The sequence below is a fragment of the Dryas octopetala genome, chromosome 7 (genome assembly GCF_963921425.1).
Source record: "Dryas octopetala chromosome 7, drDryOcto1.1, whole genome shotgun sequence".
Taxonomy (NCBI): Eukaryota; Viridiplantae; Streptophyta; class Magnoliopsida; order Rosales; family Rosaceae; genus Dryas; species Dryas octopetala.
This window is the reverse complement of record NC_141372.1, coordinates 13,400,503-13,421,317: the sequence shown is the minus strand read 5'-3', so window position 1 is coordinate 13,421,317 and position 20,815 is coordinate 13,400,503. Positions and strand designations below refer to the sequence as shown.

At 35.5% G+C, this 20,815-nt stretch overlaps 1 protein-coding gene across 1 annotated transcript; it reads right to left on the bottom strand.

Moving 5' to 3' along the window:
• Positions 1 to 35: 35 nt before the first annotated feature.
• NRPA2 (nuclear RNA polymerase A2) lies at positions 36 to 20,534 on the bottom strand. Its single transcript, XM_086252083.1, has 27 exons — positions 20,133 to 20,534; positions 19,918 to 20,000; positions 19,536 to 19,655; positions 18,331 to 18,407; positions 18,127 to 18,190; positions 17,435 to 17,505; positions 16,049 to 16,126; positions 15,916 to 15,961; positions 14,313 to 14,493; positions 14,176 to 14,228; positions 13,977 to 14,050; positions 13,663 to 13,780; positions 12,113 to 12,200; positions 11,793 to 11,908; positions 9,917 to 10,044; positions 9,742 to 9,821; positions 6,494 to 6,735; positions 6,212 to 6,376; positions 5,905 to 6,069; positions 5,716 to 5,790; positions 3,852 to 3,955; positions 3,692 to 3,767; positions 2,888 to 3,016; positions 2,590 to 2,724; positions 2,110 to 2,322; positions 641 to 937; positions 36 to 488 (listed from the first exon to the last, which is right to left on the bottom strand). Exons 1-27 carry the CDS (start codon positions 20,332 to 20,334, stop codon positions 36 to 38), a joined length of 3,633 nt encoding a protein of 1,210 aa, XP_086108209.1. The 5' UTR covers positions 20,335 to 20,534.
• Positions 20,535 to 20,815: the final 281 nt, after the last annotated feature.

Here is a 20,815-nt window from a genome sequence, read left to right as displayed (position 1 = left end):
GAAGTTTTTGTTCATTAATATTGAAGAGTTTTTTCCTATCCAAGATAAATATTTTTGAGCTTCTTAATCTTGCCCCCATAACAGAAGGTTTCTGGATCCGCCACTGGCTGGAGGGTCATTTTTATGTTCATAGCTGCTAACTCAGCAGCTAAATATCTGAAGACATAGGGCATGGCAACTGTCTCCATCCCTTTACTCGTCTTACAAGCATGGCAAGTGACCTTCTTGGGAGCTCTCATAGAGGGCAGCCGCATATGCGCCCGCTTTTGTGACTGGATAAATGAAGTCGTTAGGATGCTTCCACATAGGGAACATACATCAGCAATGTGATGATCAGAACACATATGAAGCCTATCGTGTAACAAATATGCTGCCCCATGTGCAAGCAGGGAGTCTCGCTCCATTTCACCAAAACGAACACCACCACCTTTTTTTCGTCCTTTGATTGGCTGCCTTGTGACCTGGTCTACTGTTCCTGTGGAGCGAACCTGTGTGCCGAATATGGGTGCCATGAATAAGGAAACCAATAATCAAAAACAGAGAAAAACATACGTGCAGAGTTACATAGAGAAAACTTAACAATTCATTTCTTATAAAATCAAAAACCATAAGTTGTAGTGGTTGATCTGAAATTTTTTACCTGAAATTTGTCTGAAACCATATGCCGTAGTCGTTGATAATAAACAGGACCAATAAAGATCTGACATGTGAGTTCTGCTCCATAAACCCCACTATACAGTACTTCTACACCATGGTAGTTAAACCCTTTAACCTTTAACATTTCACCAAGTTCATCAACAAGGGTTTTGGATTTTGGTTGAGTGTCTCCATTGGCTTCCTCAGTTGAAGAAGGTTGTGATCCATTCTCTTCATTAGCTTTCTTCTTTGCATTAGCAAATGGTGTTGCATCAACATATTTTCCATGTAAGCTACCTCCCTGTGACAAGAAACATGCAAACATCTTTGATAGTTTCTTTTACATTGCTAAGCATGATATGCACAAACTATTTCAAGAAGTTCAATAGACTCTGTTGTGAATTACATAATTGGGTGCATCACCACACCCTTACATCTAAGAATGAACTGCATCTGAAAGTTAACTAAATTCCTTCATTTTATAATTAAACTAAAGGACGTGTACTTCTATTCTAATGAGGGGAAAAGCATCTTAAGCGGTAAGGCATATGAAAAAGAAAGTGTACAGACCAAACAAATCACAAAAGGAACCACAGAGATAGTACTCTTTACATGCGTTGAATTACAATTTTTGTCACAGTTGTTAATTAACAGTTGCAATTAAGGCCAAGTCAAGATTTTCGTCAAATTAATCATGACCCAAGGCCTCCTCCAAAAGTGCTAGTTGAAGTTAACTTTTTGGACTCCTAGGCAGGATTCAGGGGCTTCACAATCCTCCAACCCAAGGCCTTGGTGACCTCGCCAAGAGGGGAGTGACCCATAAATCAATGGGTGGGTCTTTATGATAAACATATGTGCTATGTTAATCACAATAAATTTCACACAAACCCAACATCATTTCTAAATCACCATTACATTCTTCTTTGATACATGTAGTATCCAGATGAAAGCAGGGAGTTTATAAGGACGCAACAGCTACAGAATTTTTTTATGTTCTGGCACACACAGAGAGATGGGAGGTCTGGAGGAGCGTGAGAGAGAGACAGAGAGAGAGAAATAGAGAGATATAATAAAAGTACGGCCATACACATGATTGTCAGTTTAACTAAAGAAAGAGCAATTCGTACAAAATACATGTAGTGTTTCTATGGTCTCGCTCGCATTTGTGCCTGTTGTGAGAAAGAAAAGTAAATGCTGTCTGAGAAGCAGCTGCATCATCCTTAATTTGGAATATTTGGGTCGCAATGAATAGCAGGTTTTACGAAGGAAATGGAACACTCGAATGAAATTAAAGGCTTTGTTTTATAAATCTCATCTTTTCAGGTAACAAGTTTATCCAAGTCTTATTCTTTTTCCAGACATTTTTATGTTGCTGTTATCATCCTGTACACTCGTCTCTACATGGGTGCACCACTAGCATTTTTTCAATAAAATGAACATATCATAAAATGAAGATTCGTCAGATGAGAGTACCTTTGCAGCAACTGATTCCAAGAGCATTGCTATTGTCATCCTCGAAGGAAATGCATGTGGATTGATAATAAGATCTGGACGCATTCCCGTAACCCCAGAAAATGGCATATCAATATCAGGCCACAACTGGGAGCAAACACCTTTTTGCCCATGTCGGCTGCTAAATTTATCACCAATGACAGGGTTTCTAGAGTGCCGAAAGCGTATATTCGCCTGCTCGAAAAAAGAGTAAAATAGAATATAGGGTCAAGGAAATGAAAGCCTGCAACATAGGAACATGTATAATAACGAAATTCGGTTTGGTTTAAAATTGGATTGGATGAGACCAAATACATGGTAGATAATTTTGGATAGCAAACTTAACAAACATAATCACACACATCAATTAGCTACTTATTGCAATTCAATATACTCATACTTTCCAAATTCAATCTCCAAGATCCAACTATAGGAACCAGAGAATAAAGGTTGCCCACTTACCTTCTGCAGATGCTTCTTCCCATCAATAGCAACATAGTCAACAGTAACAGGCTCTGAACCTTTCCGTGAGGTGGTTTTTGATTTACTTGTTACCGCATTATAAATGCTAAGATAGGCTTCATTAGGTTGTATTTTCTGAAATTTAGAGGAGAAAAGGGTAAATACATATATATATTTATGAATTTACTCTCAAACCACTATCAAGTGAGCCATAATCCCAACTATCTAGGTTCAGCATAAATACAAAAAGAGACAATCTAGGCAAAAAAAGGTAAAAATCCAGAACATGAATGCTAACCTGACCAACATAAGGAAGACCATCTGAATCAATCAAAGGATGCTGTGACTTATTGAGGTTACTTCTCCCAAAAAATTCCTGGGATCGATCTGATCTGCTCCTTTGGTCAGACAAGTCAATTGTTTCTGTCTGCCAAGACGACATCATTAGGTGAGGAAGCGTATAGGTTCAACCACAAGAAAACCATCAGTACATACATTGACTTGTACCAAACCAGAAAAAAAAAACAAAAAACAAAACAAAAAAAGATGAAGAAGAAGAAATTTCTTGTAAAATCCCTGATCCCAAATAAATTCAACTTCCTTCTCCTTATCCTCAGAGAGTCTCTGTTCTAGTAAACACCAAATGATTGATGACCAATTAAAAACAGATTTACAAGAAACATTTCCCAAAGGACGAACAGACCATGACCTTTTGTCAACAAAACTCGGATGCCAAGAGACATTATCTATACAAGAAGACAGGTCTGAAAATTCCTGCAACTCTCTTTCACTCAAATTTCTGCAGAACTGTAAATTCTAATATATGACACTGAGCGAAGAATGCTAAAGAAAGCATCACTGCATTTCAATGCAAAAAGCTTGAAACAAACAAGTGCATGCATGTACAACATGTGGCCACATGATAAATGATTTGTTAATACTCCGCAAAGAAAACAATGGGGCCCGCAGGATGATTATTTCGAAGTTTGAGTATGGGCTCCAATTTACTAGAATCAGTAAAAATACTACATTGAGTGATATTTCATTGCATACGCATGTAATACGCCAAATTTGAGCATCATGCAATATTGAAAGAACAAACCTGATATATTTGTCCATGAAACATTCCACGTTCCACAGATGACTTATTTAGAATCATGGCATCCTCCATATCATACCTAGATGTCATAAAAATGGATAAATAAATACTACAAAACAAAATAAATAACTACACATAAGCTTTATGTGTCTAAATTTCTTACCCAGTATATGACAGTACAGCAACAATTGCATTTGTACCCGTTGGGTATTCATCAACGCAGTACTTCGTGTATGCACTCGTGCGTACAATAGGAGATTGAGGAGTCTGAGCATGTCCCATTTTTCAATATAACAATGAGTAGGGTGAAGGGAAAAGGCATAAAAAACGCATGATAAACAGAAAAGAATTATGTACTGCACAAGGACCATTTAAATAAGAGAATTTGTTACTTCTACAACACTATTAGGTTGCACGCCTTCATTGCGCAAGAATATTGCACAGATTAGAATATCCATCTCGCACTGGAAATCACCAAGACAATATTGAGAGAAGAATATTAAGGAGAGAAAATGAGGCTTAACCTCATTTCCAGACAATGTCGTTAAATTGAATTTTTTTTTTTCAAAGAAAAAGAGAACATTTTGGTCGGACATTGCTACCAAGAGAAAGCTACAAATAGAGAGAACAGAACCCTATCCAAAGGGAAATTCTATTTATACAATACAATCTGCTCTCCTTACCCTAAATTCTCACTACACCCTACAATTGCCTTAAAAATTGTCATCTACACAGTATACCCATGCAATGTTCCTATTCTACCCTCATCTTTCTAAAACCCTACAATAATATCAAATTTCATCACTAAACCCAACACCTTTCAACATCCCAAACCCAACAAAACCATTGAAGAGGAAAACGAACCCACGCACCCCCAAGTCAATGCCGGCACCACCATTCATAATAGAGGGTTCACTTGACATAGAAAATGGTGTTTTTTGTTAGATTTTGACATAAAAATGGTGTTTTTTTGCAGGTTAATGGGATCTAAGCTTTATTTTTATCGGGGAGCCATTCAGCATTGGTTCTCCAAACATGATGATAATATTCAGTGGCAAGGCACCGAATTAGCTACTACGATTTGGAACTCCCCCACCGAACAACTTCAATAAATTTTTTTTTTTTTAATATGTCCATTTGGCGAGGTCAGTATCTTTGTACCTCGTTTGGAGGCACGCGCATCAACTGTCCAGATGCATGAAAGTTTTCAAAAAAAAAAAATGTAAAAAAATATAAACTCGTACCTCATTTGGAGGCTCCCAAAGAACGATCTCACCCTCTATTGATCAAAAATAGCTTCTTTGGATGAAATGGGGTCAAGGTTTGTTAGGGTTTAGAGTTGAGACTGAGAGAGAGTGATGAAGGGTTGGGTTTAGATTGTAGCAGCTAGTAGGGTAGAGTAAATTTTTTTTTTTCTTAACATCCTTTGTCCTTAATGGTCAATTCATACTAGGGTATAATATAGTCCATTCATCTTAAAAATTTGTGTAGGGTAAGGAGAGTAGATTGTATGGTCTATTTTCCCTATCCAATTCCAAATGCTAACAATATGCCAAAACCTCTCAATGTGGGATCTTAATTGGCGTTAATAAGTGGTAACTGCTTTCTCATTAGTAAAACATGGTCTGTACAAAGTTTTTCTGATAGTAATTGTTTCTTTCGTAGCTCTCCTCTTTAGGGTAGTCCTTCGAGTCCCTATATAAGTTGGTAATGCCACTTCCCCACCCCCCCCCCCCCCCCCCAAAAAAAAAGAAAATCCCTTTTTCAGAAAATCCCTTTTTCTTGCTCTACAATCAAATATTGGCATTACAAGGCAGTGAGTGTATGATACCTCAATATTTAAAAAGCATCAATACAAGAGAAAATAAAAACATGATTAACAAGTGAATTCAACGCTGAGAACAGTTTTTAAGTGATTAACTAAGCCTTCATAATAAGCCGGCTAATTGAATTCTTTCATATGAATTTGCACATACTATCAAAACAAATAAGATTAAAAAAATAACAAGAGAATGATGAGAACCAACCTGAAGATGGTATAACTTTTGATCTGCACGATTGCAAAGTGCTTGCAAAGAGAAAGCCATTGTTTGTTTTGCCATCTACAATTTAAACATAAAGTGAAGAGTAAGCAGATTGCAGAAAAATTGCAAAAGCATTATGACATAGAACATATCTTAAACCATGACCAAGAAAAGACAGGAGGGGAAAACAACCTGACACTGGTACATATTTCGTGGGCTCTGATTATGATCTGACCAGGGGGTAAGATTAGCAACCACACTAAGCATCCCAGTTGGATGAATTTCTTCATGATTTGCAGGGAAAGCATCTTTCCTTCCACCATCTCGACCATCAGGACATTTTATTTCCATGAAAACCTAATGTCAGACATAGAAATCAGTTAGTCATAGACTAGTATTGGCCCCCTAGCTGCAACAAGCACCTGATGATCGAAGCAGAAAACTAAGACGAGTTCATTCTTATAAAGGTAGGATATGTACTATGAAATACAATACTGACCTGTTCAAAGGGCCCAATAAGTTCAATATTTTGACCTTCAATGGAAGGAATTGAAATATTCTTAACCGGCCGAACAAATCTAGAAGGAGATGTGAAAAGGTACAGACCAGGATATGCCCCGCCCATGCTTAAAGGAACATATCCCACTTCCAAATCATCAGGAATCTGAGACAAATCACTTCAGCAACAACATCAGGGATTGATATTGTCAAACGAAAAAATAAAAATAAAAAACAAGCCTCCAAAAGGAGTAAGAAAAAAAAGTACGAGGCAAAAACAAACCACTGAAGCAGCTGACACTTTCAGCCTCCTTAAATGAGTTACAACTTTCTCAACTTCATTGGAAGATATCGAACCAACAACACGACCATCCAAAAGAACAGAAAGTGCTGCAGGAGGACCAGGTTGAACCAACTTTGGCAGTGAAGGCATCATTCCAACCTCAATCAGAACGCTGAGAATAGACATTCGGACCTTAAAGAAATCTCTAATATTTCCTTGTGCATCAAAGTATGATGTAATTCCTGAAATATATAACATGAAATTAGTTATTGGTTGTCACATCCATGATTAGTGTGGCAATAAACAAGAAATTGTGAATATCAGTAGGCAAAGCACTACATCCACAGGATAACCAATTACATTTGGAGCTTCTAACTCAGACATTATTTAGATATGCATCTTTGATCCTTATTAACAGCACTGTCAGCAGCCAAATGTTAACTGTAACATTGGCATTACTCACACCTTCCTTGTGGACATATGTTTTAACTGTAACAGTGGCATTACTCACACCTTCCTTGTGGACATATGTTTCGAAATAGCAGAAGCAATAACTTTAAGGTAACTCTCAGTCCTCAAATTTCACAACAGATGCATCTTTCTTAAAACTGTCAGTATACTTGCATTGCACGGAAGCCTTTTTAGTATTCCTTAATTTTATTATATTTTACTGGCTGATGAAGGATGAAAGAAGATCAAGAAAAGGCAAACTTAAATCAAAAAATATGTTTAAGATTTTTCTGTTAGACCTGATTGGCATCATCCTCAGCCAATTGTAGTCATTAGTAAGTCCAAAACTTAGGTCACTTTATGTTATCATTTACGTTTGTTGAGTCTTGTTAAGTCTCAGTTGATAAGGGTAAGTTTGAAATATCCAGATTACCTGAAATAGAGAGAAATAACTCACTTCTATCCTCATGTGTTTCTTTTAATATATGGGGTCTATTCAGGGTTTTAGTTTACTTTTAGTGTTTTCCGATTTAGGTATTCAAGTCTTATTAGGGTTCACCAGAAATTATATTTTATTGTAGTTCTTCCAAATTAATGGGAAACAGCAATGATGCTTCTCTCGGATGGATTGTGCAATTCAACCCTAATCTGAGGTGTGAACCAGGAAATACTTTTCCATCTTGAAGAAACCCCCAAATCAAACCTAACTTTCTGTCCCTCTACAGCCCTGAAAACCCCAAATTTTTCAAGCCACTTTCTATCTAATTAGTCTTTATAAAATCTGAAAATCAGACTTCCCTTTCCATCTTACAACACTAGCATTCTTTAACCATCATCATTGTATAAGTAATAACACACATATGTCTCCATTTTCTCTGAGACAGACAATACGTGTTGGAATCCTGACGATATAGTGTGTCAATTGAAACAATGACGCATTGCACAATTTTGCTGAAGATGGTATCATTCTGGTAAAAATTAATCTAAGAATTGAAACACTATGCTTCTGCCAAGGGGTTCACCAATATTGAAGAAAAGCTTCAATTTGAAGATCAAGAATCTTCAAAGACAAAATTGAAAAGTTGAGAAACCCAATCACCCAAACAATGGAGAATAAGAACTGAAGATTCAGAATTCTATAACTAATCATTCACTCAGGTATGCCTCTTCCCATAACCTTCTCTCTGGCTTCTTCGTCTCTGATCTAAACCATTGGTTTTCATCTTACTCTCAACTTTTTGCTTCGGACTCACCATACTTTCCTTGCCATGACATACAAGAAAGATGGTTGATAAGTCCATCATATCCAGGATATACCCCCAAGCAAAAACACATATTACAGTCAATTCAAACTCTGCTGAACGAGATGAATTACACTAAAAAGGAATCTCTAAAATGCTTTGGCAAAGACACCCAAAGAGAAGTTAAGCATTTAATCTTATCCCAGAGTAGATCCCTATTGTCCCTACCATGTTTTTGCTTATTCTTTTTCTTACGTGCAGATCAGATCAATGTTGGCTTCTTCAATTCTTCGGGTTAGGCATAGGGCTTTGGTTAATTAACTTAAAATTGGTTTTGCACCATCATAAAAAAATGTTAATATTGGGCTTTGTAGTGAATTAACAACCTTCCCGTGACCTTTTTCTTTGATGTATTCTAGGATTAGACAATTAGCAAACACACACAATAACAGCAGCAATAAAGCAATAAAGAACACCAAGATTTGTTCTCGAGGTTCGGCGAACTTTGCCTACGTCCCCGTGTGATCCTTAGAGAATCACAGCTGCACTATGTATAGAATAAGATTACAAGAACTTATTGAAACCCTAGACTACCCAACTCGCAGCCACTCTCTTCTCTCTTGCACAATTAGCCCTCTTGTGTTTCTCCCTCTTGAAACACCTCTCTTGAGTTTCTGCCTTTCTTCAGAACTTATGAAGACTTGAGAAACTCCACACACATCTATGAGACTTATAGCAGCCTATTTATAATGCACATGCTGCCATATACAAGTAGGTTATGATTGGGATTCGTAATCCTAATAGAATTAGGTAATACACCTAATTAGCTAATTCTATTCCCTTGTACATATAGGAAAACACTTAGAACTCCTTCCAAAACTAGTAAGGTCTTGTGCAAGTCCTCTTTATCTTCCAAAACCGTACCCTTCTAGGAAACCCAAAATCTGCCCAAAAACTCGACTCCCTTCCTCACTGGTCTTGGGCGACCGGTGGTCAGCCAGAGCTCCAACTGGTCGGCCAAACTGCCTAGAAAGTCCAATTAGCCTCTGGAGCTGGGCAACCAGTCAGCCAGAGCTCCAACCGGTCGGCCAAACCTTCCAGAACTTCCGACAAGTCAAAAAAACTACAACAGGCTTATATGCTAGCACCCTATCAAAATTGGAAAGAAGAGAAGAGGGGGGAGGGGGGGGGAAGCAGCAAATACAAAATACATCAGAACATCAGACTACAATTTGTCAAACTTATGCCCCCTATTTCAGCAATTTTCTTCCTTTCACTCTTCTATTTGATCGGTAAGAAAAATGTTTACTTACATGTTTACCTACATTTTTCCGTTTCTTTTATATAAGTATAATACAAGTGCTTTTAACAAATTAATAAAGATTGAAGAATACAAATTCAGGAGTGATTATTTCTATTTATGTGTACATTAATGATTAATCTTCAACCAACTTTCACTTATTAACATCCATTTGATAAATATTATCAGTTCAAAAGATATGCTATCCAGATTTAAAGAAAAAATAAATACATCCCAGAAGGAAAAACTGAACTTACTACAAGTACAAGTCATATGGTTCAACAACCCACATGGCTCCCCATCAGGTGTATGCACAGGGCAAAGAAAACCCCAAGATCTGTAAATAAAAAATAAACAAATGATTGAACCTAAATTTTAATTATGAAATCAACATGTAAGATTCTGAATAGCCAGGCAAGTAAAAATACATACTCAGGCAGCAATTTCCGCACACTTGTGGTGCGAAGCCCAGCAAATGAAGCCCCTCGATGAACAGCACGAAAATGTGATAAGAAACGTAAATAATTAAGCCTTTCTGCCTGAACCGTAAAGCCTGCCCTCTAAGAAATAAATTTAAAAATAAAACCCCATAAATAATAATCAAAATTATAGCATGCTTGCAAACTCAAAGATTATACATTAAAAATTAAGACAAGGGTAAGCAATATCTCATATTTCTCAGTGGCATCCTCATATAATAAACAAATCTTGGAATAAAAGAGGGTTCTAAGCAATAATTTCATACAACATCTAGCTTAATCAAAGTCTAGACAAAGAACTGAAGTAAGAAATACTTTTGTTAATTTTTCCCAACATGGATATAAAAGTAGGACACTCAAAATAAATTAATTGAATAGGGATATAGAATTTCACATAGTAACTTATTCTCAAATCAGGGTTCTATGTACATTTCATGCACACTAAATGTTTCTTAGCCCATAAAAACAAAGAAAACTCAAAGTTAGAATTCAATGTAATTAAAAATAAATAAATAAAAAACTGAGAAAGGTTATACCACAATTACTTAGCTAATGATTTCAAAGGACAGAAGAGGTACATTAAAGTAAGGAAATAATACGTGCATTGTTGACACAACACTGATACATTTAGTACAACATGACTTATCATTAAAAAAAATGGCAAATTAGTCAAAACCCCAAAAAAAAAAACCATGTGTTTTTTACTGGACGTTGTTCAAGCGTTTGAACGCTGCCTTTGAATTTTTTTTCATTTAGCATATTTGGAAGTTCTTTTATTTATTGAGGTTGAATAGGGTAGATTTTAATATTGTTTTAGAGGTGTTTAGGGCTTAAGCTTCAGAGCCTAAAACCTGGGGGTAAACCCTATGCAATAAACAAATTCTTAAAGTGGAAAAAAAAAAAAAGAAAAAAAAAAAGCAAATTCATTGTGTGACATAAATGTAACTCTTTAACAATTAAAATTTGAGGTTTCTTCTAGTAGGGTTTAGTATTGTTTTTTAGTTTTTAAGATTTAGAGTTTAGGATTTAGCATTCATGGCTTTAGCTCAAAATCTTAAAGGCGCCAAACCCTAAATCCTAAATCCTAAGCTCTAAGGACAATGTAGAATCCAAAAAACAATTTAACTAAAACTGTAACTTTCACTGAGTTACACTTTATCTCGAACAGTAACACTTTTAAATAGTGTAATCCTCAGAGTTACACTTTATTTTAGAAGTTTTATGAAAATGTAGTAAGATATATGAAGATTTTGGGCCCTAAAAAACATGGACGAGTAACAAAATTGTTAAAAAAATTAAGAAAATTAAAAAAAAAAATCACATCAAGTGTTCAAACACCAAGCCAGGCATTCAAATACTCCTTGCTTTGGTTCCAGAGTTGTGGGTTAAAAAAAATTAAATAAAACATTTGCTAAAAAGAGTTGTAATTTGTGGCCTTTTACTACAAGCCCTAATAAAAAAAATTTAAAAAAAAATTTAAAAAAAAAAAATTTTACAGAACATATGCATGTATAATCTTCATATCACTCAGTATCGTATTCTTACATAGCTCAACCAATAACAAGAAATGTGTAGCTGGTTTGCAAGATGAATAATTAACTATTGTCAACCAGAACCTGATGAACCAACCCCAATCAAGTATCTTTCATTAATATGAGAAAAGAAGAATACAATGCATTTAGTATAAAACTTATGATATGTTTTAACTATGTCAACCAGAACCTGATGAACCAATCCCAATCAAGTATCTTTCATTAATATGAGAAAAGAAGAATACAATGCATTTATTAGAAAACTTATGATGTATAGAATAGAAGCATAACCAATACCTGCTGCAAATCTAGACCTGATTGAGTAACAATTCTTCCAGTTTTCAACATATTTTCAACAGCTAAACTGATTTGCTTTGCAGGATTTTTATCCATAACCTTCCTTACACTACCTACTGCATTATCAGGATGGAAGTGTCAATTCATGAGAGAAAAAAAAAAAAAAAAACATATATATATGCACCTATCTTGATTTTTAGAAGATTTCGATAAAAGAACAAATTACAGTAAGTGTAAGTTATGTATGTAACACACAGCTAAAATAGAGAGAGGGGAGGAGAGCAATAATTCATGAATAAATAAATTATAGAAAAACATACGGTTGCAAAAATCAAAATTCTTGCTTTTGTTGTTGATCTCATCTTGAAGAAGTTTTTTGGTCCTTTGCAACCAATCTTCTATTTTTTCCTAGAAACCATGATAAACAATAAGTGAGCACAATCTAACTCAAAAAACACATACAAACTGATAATCAAATATAAGTATTACCAAAGCTACGACAGCATCAACGTGTCACCAAATCTAGGTCTAGTAAGACTTTTAATAAAGAGGTCTCATGCTTTGTATGAAATATAAGACTAATTGTAATCAGCTATGCACTGCGTGTCACAGGAAAAAGTATAGGAAGGGTTTTTCATATTATATGTATAATTATATATATAATATATCAGTTCATCTCTTGAATGGTTAACATGTGGACGCAGCAGTGCCGATCCATCAGTGGGGGACGCCGACCAATCGGCAGTATAAATCTTTTTGGGTCCGATCACTCAGCCCAAAACCCAAGAGGTAAAACCTAACATCTAAGCTCCAAAAATAATTTTACACCCTAAGGGCTCGTTTGGTTCAAGTTTTAGAGGCTTGAGAATGGGAAATCAATTTCATTCCCATGTTTGGTAAGTACAGGGAAGGGAAATCATTTCCTGGCCCAAGGGAATCTGATGCCCTTATTGGGGTGGGTGGGGGGGGGGGGGGGGGGGGGGGGGGAGGGGGGAATGAACCCTTGCTCCAGTTTGGGTTTTGTTTTTCCCCCTTTTGGGAAAGCATTTATTGCTTCTTTTTTGGACAAAACTAACCCTGCTATTATTTTAAAATGTCATCTCTATCGTCATCCCTTAAATAAATAATAGATGAGGGTATAATTGAAAAAGTGTCAACTTTTCATTTCCAATTCCTGCACAACCCAAACATGGGAATGGAAATAAAAAGGTAATTTCAGGTTTACTTTCCCAGGATTACCAAACACAGGAAAGGGAATTTCACATTCGCTTCCCCCCGAAAAATGCAAAGGAATTGATTTCCTAGGAAATCAATTTACCATACAGGCCCCAAGGGATTAAACCTTTTCGAGAATGGGATCAAAATGGGGAGAAACCACCAACAACCGATGTATGAAGTTTTTGGTAGTGCAAAAAACCAACTATGCGCTGTAAATCCAAGAAAGAGTGGTTAATTGCTCTAGAGAATAATTCCATACTTAAACTATTATATATATTCATATATTTTTAATTATAAAAATTCAATGCCCAAAAAGCGTATGGCTTGCCTTGTAAGACATAAAGCGCCTCGCCTCAACACCTCGCCTTTGCAAACATTGGCCACTTTACAAACTACCACAATAACTTCCTCACATACAGAGTAGTAGAATTTGACAGAGTTGCAAGCTTTGTTTTGTTTTATTCTTTTGAGAGCAAGGGTTTTTGGGGTGGCCTTTTGTTTTTTACGATGCTGGTGGATATCTTGTCCATTTCCCCTGTCTTTTGTGACTTATTGTTTTAATTAATATCGTTTCTTATAAAGACAAATTAAAATAAATAAATTCCTCACATACAGAAAGTATTTCTAGAAAAACAGTAGTTTAATTCTCTACCTTGAGATATATGGTAATCAAGTGGCCAGGGAGCAAGACGTCATGATTTTGCAAGGAATCTGGGTTGTCTGGCACAGAAGTCTGGTCCATAAGTGAAAACAGTTTCTGCACCATAAATCTAAAGATAAAATGTGAGAAATGATGTCCAAAACTACATAAGAAATAATTTTTTTGTGAGCAAGAGTGGAAAGTGGACACACACTTCAATTAAAAATCAACAAGATGCAACATATACACACACATAAATATATACATACATATACGCATATAAACATAAATATAATATCGAGAGAGAGAGAGAGAGAGTAGCTAACATGAGAAGATTGAATTTGTCATAATTGTTATCAAGGTGAACAAATATGTAGTCCTTTAGAACAGCATCTCCAACCTACAATTGGAAACAATTAGGAGAAACAAACATCTAGCAACCCGCACGATTTGTAAAGTAATTTTCTTTCCTAACTCTTTAAAGGACCAAAGGGAGAGAGTAAAAGATTGCAGAACACGACTTACAACAGAATAACTTTCGTTCTCCAGTCCACCCATAAGAGGTTGGAAGTGCTCCCCTGATAATGATATAAGAGATTAATACAAAATCTTAAAATTACAATAAAATAACTGAAAGACCATGAAAAGACAATAGTAAGTACCAATGTGTTCTAGACATTGACGACGAGTGAAAAGAGACAAGTCTCTCACTTCATCTAGAATAATGTGTGCCCTCTCACCCACAAGTTGAGTGCCAACAGCACCTTTTCCTTTCTCACATTTCTCGACATAGCAACATGTCAAACTTGCATAAATTTCATGATCAGTAGTGTCAATAAGAGCCTGTTAGCAAAAGTCAGGTGATATTACCATATGCATATTACACTGTGACAACTACATGAACAAGAGGGAAAGAGTAACCATGAATATAAAATATGCCAAAAATTGGAATAAAGCAAGAATAATAGATATAACACTATAAATTTATTCACGTGCAGACGTTCGAACGGTGTGAACATCCGCACCTGATCGAGCCTGTATAACACTATACAATGCACAAGGCCATTGTTAAAGCATCGGTCAAAATATTTCATTGCAGCACTATACTATAAATTATATGACTCCCTTTATTCTTTATAAGTGAAATAATGCAATATGTTTTATCTTTAAACGTAAAATAAACAAAGTCGTTCAGTTATAAAACACTATCAGATCTTAAGTTGCAACATGGCAAATTATTGAGCTCAACCTGTAATTTACCTAAACTATTTTCCTTTTTCCAAAAAAAGTTGAAAGATGTGAGAAAATATTTTACAGAAGATGTCTTAATAATTGGGTCAAGGAATAAAAATATACCCCATACAAAGTATAAAACGATCATGATCTCATGGTCATAAACAAGTCAGGAAGTATTGGAGTTCATCAACAAGAATAAAAAAATTACTCGAAGAATTCCTTGTTTTTTATAAGTAATAAAACAGAGAAGACGTGCTTGTGAAACTAGCTAAGACAGGATAAAATGTACCCTTATGTATACAAAACATCAATCTTGGTTGCTGATTTACTAGCTCTATTACATTTGAATCAACCTCAAAATATATAAAAACCACAATTTAAGTAGAGATATAATAGAGAGAGATCAAGCCAGAAGTTATAATATATATAAATCTTAAAGGATACCAGAAGTTAAAATATATAAATCTTAAAGGAGCTTGGATTGAGAGATCCCTTAAATAAGTTAAGGGGCACAAAATGGGCCCCACTCCGCATTGTAGTTCAATGATTTGAACTGTCTATTTTTTAACTCTTCATACAGGATCCCCGCAAAACCTAGACAAATTGAAGACCATTTAACCATTTTCTTAATTGGTGATCATTTCAATGTTTGTCGATGTCTATTCATTTTGTCACAAAAAATGTCTAGTGGTTTCCAATTTTTCTAATTTTTTGTAAGGATGATCCTTGAATAAAAACATAAAAAATAGATGGTTCCAATCATTGAATTACGATGCGGAGTGGGCCCCATAATGTGTCCCTTTAATAAGGTTATTTAAGGGATCTCTCAAAGGAAACTCCCTATATAAATCTTAACCATACCTAAAAGATTCCAATCCAGATCATGATTATACATAGTAATGCAGAAGTAAATATGCCGAACTCAGTAATGCTATCCTATAGCTAATGAAAAATAAAAGAAATAAACATGATTGAGAAGGGCTTCAGCAAAAATAAAAATCAAAATATATCTGTAACCAGTAGAAGAACCTTTAAAACAAGACCCACAGGAAGCAAGTACTCCCTCCCTTGTATCCTGCAAAATTATTATACATATGCATTAGTTACATCTCAAAATAACAAACCAAAATTCTTTGGTAGAGTCAAACCTAAAACTGCTTACCAAAATCCAAGTCTTGCACTTCCATTACGAAGGTAATACAATTTGACTGTTACTGAGGACTGATCTTCTCTTGTACATCTGGTATGACATTAAAAAGAGAATCAAAACCAAAATAACAAACTTCACCTTTCTCCACAATGAAACTGCAACGGCAAATCATTATTCCTTAAAACAAAGGGTGCCAATGAATCAGATTTTAATCCGAATCCTAACCAAATTAAATTAAACAATTGGAAATGGTAAGGCAATTCTAGTCCATATCTCTGATTAGAGTCGAATTCATGAATCTATTTGTTAGACAAGTTGAATATGGATTTGGTCTCATCCAATCCAATTATAAACCAAACCGAATTTAATAAATAACTTTTTATAACATGCCAATATATGTATATTTAAACACATACTTTTATACATAGCCAACAAACATAAACTGCTACTTTGGAAAAAGATGTCCTAACTTTACATTGAACTCATAGTCTCAGTCAACCTGAAACTTTGATATTTTCATCATGCTTTCCTGCCATGGTAATGTAACTTTGACTGACATATTTTTTATAATACATTGATAAGAGTTATCTATGGTTTAGCATGATTTTAATAAAGAGATAGTGCCATGATAATACATTGCTAAGAATTAAGTTTAACGTTGCAGTATTTTAAAATAAATGAGTACTGTCATATTAAATTTTGTTAATTTCTTATTCGATATGTTAAATATTTTATGCTAGTGTGCAAGATCCGTTGGTTCACAACTACATTCTTATTATGCTATCTAATATAATTACAAAATATTGTACTGTTAAAAGACTGAAAATTTGGATTGGATATCCGGATGTGCTACGAATTAAAAGTTTAGTGCAATATTAAAAATCCAATGGACACTTCGATTGGATTAGGTACCTCGAGTCAAGTTGAACCCAATCTGGTTACAAGCCTACTTATAACGTACTAGTCCCTTGACACGCACGATAGCACGTGCCAATAGGCCTTTTAAAATATATAAAATAATAAATTGGAGAAAAGATGAAAAGAGAGAGAAGGACATGGGGAGAGAGAGTAATGGGTAGTTAGTGGAAGAATTAATTATTTTAAATTTTATCTAAATAAATAATTTTTTACTATTTTATCCTCTTTTGATAGTTTTGTTTAGCGAAGGGTATTTTAGGTAAATCAAAAATTGGTGAAGCCTGTAACACCAAACCCTCCTTCTAGTGTTATAATAGTATCGATAGATACCAAGCGGTTTGATCAATATGATCTCATAGATTAGGCCTGACACTGTTATTACTAATACCCTGCATGAACAAATATAACATAATATTTCAAAAAAAAAAAAAAAAACTTTATTAAAAAAACACACGTATGTGTAGAATTTAGAGAGAGAACCTTATTACAACTGCTTTATCAGTATATCCTTCCTTTCGATCACGAAATGAATTCCGCACCATACTCATTGGCTGGAATACAAAAAGAAATCAAATCAAGCAAGTTACCATGCTTCCTCCAAAACTAACTTTGATGGATCAAAATCCAACAAAAATCATAATGTTAATAACTATATAGGAATAACAACTAGGTAACTGACTAGCTCAGTTGGTAAGGTTTTCCAGAGATTGTACCCCAAATCCTTGCTCAAGCACCCATTTAAGAAACTAGAAGACCTTCAAAAAAGTATGTCACTATGCTTCCTCCAAAATTGTCTTTGATGGATCAAAATCCATCAAAAATCATAATATTAACAACTACATAGCATAACAACTAGGTAAGCGACTAGCTCAGTTAGTAAGATTTTCCAGAGACTCCTACAAATCTTTGCTCAAGCACCTACCTAAGATAGAAACTAGATAACCTTCCCCACTTGCCACTTGTCTATCATAATTTTTTTTCTCTTTTCCCTTATTAAGTGGTAGTTGTGGAGATACACAATGGGAAGAAGCCTTCTCCCTCCCACACCCACCGTCCTGGGTTGAACCCAAGGCCTCCCCCTTTACTAAGAAGAGAGATACCACTTTGCCCACAAGGGTCATGGTCTATTGCAGAATTTGTTACAATTACATAAAACGAAAAGGCTCACTTACATAGTTCCGCTTTGGCAATATAACAAGTCGAATAACTCTCTCGAGCCCATTTAAAATGAAGTATCTATAACAAAATAAAAATAAAAATAGAATCAACAAAGTAGAAAATAAATCCAAAAACAAAAAGGATAGTGCAGTGCAGTGCAGCTAGTAAGACATCGTACATGATGAAATGATAAGAAAAAGAGAAAACAAAATACTTACCCACCCACTTCTGATGACTCTTCTTTGCAGGAAACTAGCTTTCTGGGATCAGCACCTCTTAAGTGGCAAAGCTTTGACTGCATTGTACAAACAATTGATCAATTTCCATCCATCAAGAAAAATTATTAAAGTGGAAGACTCCAAACAACATACCAGTTAGCATGTATTAAGGAGTTAACCATCTTACTTTTTTCTTTCCATATTTCAATAGCCCTGCCCCTTAAATTGATAATTATATTACAAGTAAAAATTAGAAGAGGATTCAACCCCCCCCCCCAAACAGAAGAGAAGCCACTAGACCTAAAGGCCATTCACATGTTATGCACTGCATGATCTCTTGAACATGTTTGAACAACTAAATGAATTAAACTGAACATAGTAATGCATAACTTCACACCAATTATTACATGAAACGATAAGAAACACAGATTAATTTATTCAGCCAAAATAAAAAATAACAATGATTTTATAGCAAGGGAAAATATATTTGAAATATATTTAAAGAAATGTGTATAAACAAATGTACATTTCTTGAGGGAGATGTGCATGACAGCATATGAGCATTAGCACAGAGAGCAGAAAATTGTCAAAGTGTTTTCAACATATAAATTTGTCAGACTTGAATCTAGCCCCTAGTCCAACCGCATGATCCTAGATTCCGAGAACCCACTCCAAGGAATATGAATATCTTTCCCATTAACTAATTAAATAAATAAATAAATAGAAGCACTGGCAGAGCCACAGAAAGACAAGTCTCAACCCTTTTGATTTCTTTATTCAAACTTAAATATATATATATATCTTTTTTTCTATATGTTCTCCAAGTGCCCCTCTCAAATGTCTCCCCTCAACTCTTTGTTTTTTCTTTCACTCCCTCTCTTACTTTTATACTAACTCTATCAAACCTTTCTCTCTTACTTAGGGGTGTGATCACACATTCTTCTTCTCTTTCGTTAATACGAAATTAGCTTGCAAAAAGTGCTCGCATTAGTATGAGTTCGTTGACCGCTTAAGGGATATTTGCTATTGTAAAAAATTTTAAAAATAAAGATAGTACAAAATTAGGAACTTCAAGATAAAAATTAGCTTGGATTATCAAGCCAAAAATAAAAATAAAAATAAAAAATAGCTTGCATTATCTAGGTGTCTCCGCCACTGAATAGAAGACTTGATAAAGGGTAAGGATCAAAGAAAAGAGTACTGACCATTAGCATGATAGGAAACTGCCCAAAATTGAACTTCTCTCTTATAACAGCTCCATCATCATACTGAAAGCAAACTTCCGCCATGAATCTCCCAGTGTAGGAAATTTTAGCCTGTCTACACTGTTTAAATAAAACACCATCAACCCATAATGCCTCTGATGCATCCAATCATGCATACATACATACACAAGAAAAGGGCTGCCAAGTGCATGAGGCTCCCGCCAATCCGGGGTGGTCTAGGAGGGCAAAAATATGCAGCCACACCCCTGTTTTCCCGAAAAAGGCTGTTCCCATGACTCAAATTCAAACCATACAGCCGCACCTTACTTACATACATATATATATACACACACACATATACTTTTATATATTTCACACTTACTTCAAAAGGAAGCAGAGCTTCGCGCATAGTTTTCGAACTTCGTTCCTTTTGAGGTGGGAATAACTCAGGTTTATCCACCCATAGTAAGATACAAGTCAAGGACAAACTTCATTCACGCTAACAAACAATACAATGAGCTTCGAAGCAAAACACATATAATTTCAATTAATTCATCCAAGCACTGTTTAAAGAAATAAATAAGTAAATAAGGATATTTCTAAGTTTTTTATTGGTGAAAGGGTCGAAGACTTGGACGGGCTTGATGCGAAGGAGCAGAGTCTCGAGGCCAGCATCTACCAGGTAATCGAGTGACTCTATGTGGTGCCTGACCAGCTCACGCAACTCCGCGAAGTCCGCCGCCGAAGCCGATGGTTTCTCAAACATCCTCTTCAGCTTCTCTTCTCTCTCCGACTCCATGTTGTTGTTCAACCTTTTCGGTTGTGCAGTGCAGAGAGCGGCGGCGGCGACGGCGACGGCGTTGGCGACGGTGAGACAGAGAGAGTTTTCAGTTGTGCAGTGCAGGGCAGAGCGGAGAGGTTTTAGCTTGTAGGGTTTTAGGGTTTGGAATTTGGTCAGCTGTTGGTGTTGGGTTGTCTTGGTTGAGTTTTTTTCAGGAGTATTGGAGTTGGCTCACAAGGAGGCCCACTCAACCGAACCCATTGTTATGTTTATAGAGAAGCTCATAAGCCCATATAATCTTGAGAATATTTACGAAATAACCCTTCTTAATCAAGAATAAACTATTTTGACATTTCACTAAAGATATTTCTTACGTGAAAAAACGATAAACCTCAGGGAGTGTAAGTGTAATTAACTCTTTTTTCAGCAATTTTTTGGATCAAAATGCACCTCATAATTATATATATATAGAGAAGGATTATCATTCTATTTTTGATAC